This window comes from Perca flavescens, chromosome 5 (genome assembly GCF_004354835.1).
Source record: "Perca flavescens isolate YP-PL-M2 chromosome 5, PFLA_1.0, whole genome shotgun sequence".
Lineage (NCBI taxonomy): Eukaryota > Metazoa > Chordata > Actinopteri > Perciformes > Percidae > Perca > Perca flavescens.
In genome coordinates, this window is record NC_041335.1 from 38,631,992 (window position 1) to 38,637,316 (window position 5,325).

The 5,325-nt window shown below is 39.9% G+C and overlaps 1 protein-coding gene across 1 annotated transcript in view; it reads left to right on the forward strand.

Annotated features, from left to right (window-relative positions):
• mfsd3 (major facilitator superfamily domain containing 3) overlaps nt 1-5,072 on the forward strand; it is a 58,179-nt gene extending 53,107 nt beyond the window's left edge. The window contains exon 8 of the mRNA XM_028579298.1: nt 4,972-5,072. Coding sequence (XP_028435099.1) covers nt 4,972-4,989 — 18 coding nt within the window. The 3' untranslated portion in view covers nt 4,990-5,072. The remainder of the gene's footprint in view (nt 1-4,971) is intronic.
• The last annotated feature ends 253 nt before the right edge of the window (nt 5,073-5,325 follow it).

A 5,325-nucleotide genomic window follows, 5' to 3' on the forward strand; every position in this document is an offset into this window, starting at 1 on the left:
ACCGATTGTCATTTTAATGATCAAATGTCAATTCATAAAATCCAAATCTGATCTCTGTCTGTATCATAAGGAAAGCTGCGTTCACACCGCAAGTCTTAATGCTTCATTCTGACTTTTCTTTTTGCTCAAGATTTTTTTTCCGGCTGTTTACATGACCATTTTAAAACGGATCAGATATGACCCGTATGCCCAAAACACCAATAACGACGACATCAGGCGCAGCACGCTGCTGCACTAAAGTTAGGGAGGTTATGGAGGAAGTCAGCATTTTCAAATGTTTGTGTAGGGATCCATCCCATAATGTTGTCAGACACTTAGCATAATAATCTGAGTCTGTCAGCGGCAACAAACAGAACTTTTAGTGGACTCTAACTAGGGCTGGGAAATTTTTTTATTTGATTTAAAAATCGTACAACTTTTCACGTAGAGAAAGGGTTTGCTTTTGCAATTTTGTTTATGTTGATGCACTTTAATTAAATACAATAAATATATATTTTTAAAATATATTTACAGTTCGCAGTTATTTTGTTTTAAATGGAAGGGGGGAATCGAATCGTAAATCGAGTTTTTTATTAAAAAAATCGCAGATTTTGTTAGGGAAACAAATCGCCCAGCTCTAACTCTAACTAATGCTGAACATTAGTCCTGTAGGGTTACAGTACAGCCCGGTTCTGGTTTAATACTGGACCAGTTTCACAGATAGTTGTTCCCATCAGACACTCAGACACACAGAAACATGGGAACATAGAGTCCAGGTTATAAATCTCAGTCCTTTTTTGTTTTTTTGTGATTGTTGCACGGCAAAAATCCTTGATTATGCGGCACGTTTTCTTAAGAAATGTGATGGAATATGCTATATATGATATTAATGCAATTTTATGCGATGAAATTGCGAGAACTTGAATGAATGAATTTTTGAGTGAAAAAAGGAAAAAAACAGTGATTTCCCCCCCCCAACATCCTGCTTTTCGATGATGTTCACGTCGCGAAATGATGTCACTTCATAACGTTCCCATGGCAACAGGGAAAAATGGCTGCTCTTGTGTGAAGTAAATGCAACATTTTTCAACTTTCTGCTCAGATATATTATGGGACTTTTTTTGCAACGAAATTGCGGTGATTATGAAATCATGCAAGGTCCGCATATTTTGTGAGGAAATCAATCAACAATTTAATCGGCGAAAGTGCGGCGTATTTGAAAAAATGTGTTGAATTATGTGATCGCATAATCGCGTTTTTCTGGACTGCCTAACAAACCGATGCAAGTTAGGGAGGTTATGGAGGAAGTCAGCATTTTCACTTTTATTTCTAAATGTTTGTGTAATGGCAGCCGTCACATTAATGAGCATATACACTAATTAGGTCTAACCCCTCCCTCTCCCTCCGTTGACTTGCTCCATCACTCTTCTCCACGTTGTAGGCCTAGTCCGGGTTTTAATGCTACTGCCTGTGTCTAAGGTAGAGCTTAGGTCGGGCCCGAAAAAATCAAGCCCGACCCTACCCGAGCCCTGTGCACGTTGTGTCCGAGCCCAGACACCTTAACTGGAATTATGAGCCCCATTTTATTTTGATTATTTTGATACGTTACAACTGACGTTCTCAACTACAATTCAGAGTTGTTTGAACTGCAGAAGTCTGTTATGAGCTGTTTATGCTGGCCTCAAAATCCCTGTTTTTAAACCACTAAGAAGGCTCGACACAACGTGAGACTTTGCTCCAAGTATCACCAGGGGCTCTACACCTGAACGACAGCGTTGACAACATTGGTTGTGTTCACAGAGTTTACTAAAAAGAGGTTTTCCACAGGTCACCGTAGCTCTGGTTGTTTCCGGTGAATGCAACGTAACAGGTAGGAGAGTAAAGACGGAAAGCTCCTAAAGCTTAGTTCCATATAAATGCACGGATAATTTTATTGTTTTGTCGTTAGTGAAAAACAATATTGACCTTGTAGTTGAAAAAAGAACCTCGTATGGAGTCTGTTCATTCGCATTCGGATATCGACTCGTTTTGACTGCCGAGGTGGTAGCGGCTGGAAACAACCAGAGCTACGGTGAGCTGTTGAAAACCTCTTTTTAGTAAACTCTGGGTACACAACCAATGTTGTCAACGCTGTCGTTAAGGTGTAGAGCCCCTGGTGATACTTGGAGCAAAGTCTCACGTTGTGTCGAGCCTTCTTAGTGGTTTAAAAACAGCTGTTTTGATGCTAGCATAGCAGTGCCCCTAGCTCTCCCATTCAAAAGACCTTTTGACCCAAAAAACGAGAATACGGTCAATCTTAAAAGTGGCGCTTCTGTCCTAAATATGCTTTTAAACTAAAGTTTGACCATTTGAAGCAACACATTGCAATATTCTGCGATATATTGCAATGTGTTACCGTGATCCCAACTTCAAATTTTTCCCAATTTCAAATGATGTCCCCAAAAGGAGACTTTTGTCAACATCTGTTTTATCTAAAAAAAAAGTTCATCTCACTTTATTGTATTGCTGCAATATGGGGATTGTCAAGCAGACAAACTGACCAACACATATATATATATATATATATATATATATATATATAGATATATACAGTACAGGCCAAAAGTTTGGACACACCTTCTCATTCAATGTGTTTCCTTTTTATTTTAATGACTATTTACATTGTAGATTCTCACTGAAGGCATCAAAACTATGAATGAACACATATGGAATTATGTACTTAACAAAAAGTGTGAAATAACTGAAAACATGTCTTATATTTTAGATTCTTCAAAGTAGCCACCCTTTTTTTTTTTTTGATAACTCTGCAAACCCTTGGTGTTCTCTCAATGAGCTTCATGAGGTAGTCACCTGAAATGGTTTTACCTTCACAGGTGTGCCTTGTCAGGGTTAATTAGTGGAATTATTTCACTTATTAATAAAATATATGTATATATATACTTTGTATATATAACTTTTGGCCTGTACTGTATATATATATATATATATATATATATATATATATATATATATATATATATATATATAACCCATTGACTAATGTCTGTGTCCACTGTAGTGGACATTTGAGTTTCATTCCTCTCCTTGGAATCTTTTGTGCAAGTCTCTTAATTCCTGCTGTACTGTACAGAGGACATCCTGGGCTTTTCAGTGATGTGTTATTTGATTGGCTGGGAGGCCGGGGAACCGCCTCTATCTTTCAATCCAAAATGGACGGCATAGGAACATAAGCACATTGTATGGAAAGATAAGAAATGAGTCAAATATTGTTTGTCTATGGTTTTGTTACTATGATAATCATATATTTTCTTGTTCATTAAGGTGTTAAGAATCATATATTGAGTTCTGATAGAAACTACATGATGTATCTTTTGAAAAATTTGCCATTTTATGAATGTCAATTATAGTGGACATCAGGACTATCTTCATGTAAATAATGACTCCACATCTACCAAATTTGTCTGTTTTCGTACTCAAATGATCCTGTTGTCCACTACAGTGGACATGCTGTAAATAAATAAAAATAAAAAAATTTAAATTGTAAGATGTTTTTTTTAACCTTAAACAGGTATGGAATCACAAAAAAATCTGATTAGGAAAAACAAAATTTTCCTCGGTTCTCAGGAGGTTAAATATTCTGTCCTAAATATGCTTTTAAACGAAAGTTTGACTCGGGTGCATTCACAAAAAGACCCTATAGGTTGCATTTTGGCGAGAGTTAGGCTTTAATGCTCAGGCACCTCGGGCTAAATGCACCTTATTCAAATGCTCTTTATAGACCACACAAGACACACAGCACAAGGTCTCTACAGCTGTTTACTAGTTTGAATGATTGTCTATGTGATTGTCTTTTATGTACTGTATGTCCCTGTGTGTGTGATTGTCTTTTATGTACTGTATGTCCCTGTGTGTGTGATTGTCTTTTATGTACTGTATGTCCCTGTGTGTGTGATTGTCTTTTATGTACTGTATGTCCCTGTGTGTGTGATTGTCTTTTATGTACTGTATGTCCCTGTGTGTGTATTAACCTTTTTTATACCTGACTGGCACCAAGACAAATTCCAATCAACTGTGTTGACATGGCAATCAAGTACTGAACTTGAACTTGAACATCCCTCTACTCATCAGTATCTCTGTCTCTCTCTCTGTCCCTCTACTCATCAGTATCTCTGTCTCTCTCTCTGTCCCTCTACTCATCAGTATCTCTCTCTCTCTCTGTCCCTCTACTCATCAGTATCTCTGTCTCTCTCTCTGTCCCTCTACTCATCAGTATCTCTGTCTCTCTCTCTGTCCCTCTACTCATCAGTATCTCTGTCTCTCTCTCTCTGTCCCTCTACTCATCAGTATCTCTGTCTCTCTCTCTGTCCCTCTACTCATCAGTATCTCTGTCTCTCTCTCTGTCCCTCTACTCATCAGTATCTCTGTCTCTCTCTCTGTCCCTCTACTCATCAGTATCTCTGTCTCTCTGTCTGTCCCTCTACTCATCAGTATCTCTGTCTCTCTCTCTGTCCCTCTACTCATCAGTATCTCAGTCTCTCTCTGTCCCTCTACTCATCAGTATCTCTGTCTCTCTCTGTCCCTCTACTCATCAGTATCTCTGTCTCTCTCTCTGTCCCTCTACTCATCAGTATCTCTGTCTCTCTCTCTGTCCCTCTACTCATCAGTATCTCTGTCTCTCTCTGTCCCTCTACTCATCAGTATCTCTCTCTCTCTCTGTCCCTCTACTCATCAGTATCTCTCTCTCTCTCTGTCCCTCTACTCATCAGTATCTCTGTCTCTCTCTCTGTCCCTCTACTCATCAGTATCTCTGTCTCTCTCTCTGTCCCTCTACTCATCAGTATCTCTGTCTCTCTCTCTGTCCCTCTACTCATCAGTATCTCTGTCTCTCTCTCTGTCCCTCTACTCATCAGTATCTCTGTCTCTCTCTCTGTCCCTCTACTCATCGGTACCTGTCCCTCTCTGACCCTCTTCTTGTGCTCTGTCTCTCTCTCCTCAGCATGGGCTCTCTGATGCGTCGTGTGTTCGTGCTGCGAACCGTCAGCATGGTCTTCCAGAGCTCCCTGCTCACCGTGCTGGAGCCGCCGCCGCTCATGAAAGGTGAGAAACGCCCCCCCCCCCCGCAGGTCTTAACTGCAGCCTGTGTCGCGATAACGCCACGATCGTGCAGATAATAGCTCATTGCACCAGTCAGCCGCTGATAGGGCTGGGTACCGAACGTCGATACTTTCATGGCACCGGAAAAAATAAAATTAAAAATTATTATTTATCTTTCGGTTCCAACAGCTTATCCTCCTTGTCCTCTCTGCATATTGACACAGGGCAGAGCTCTGACCGACACACACACAC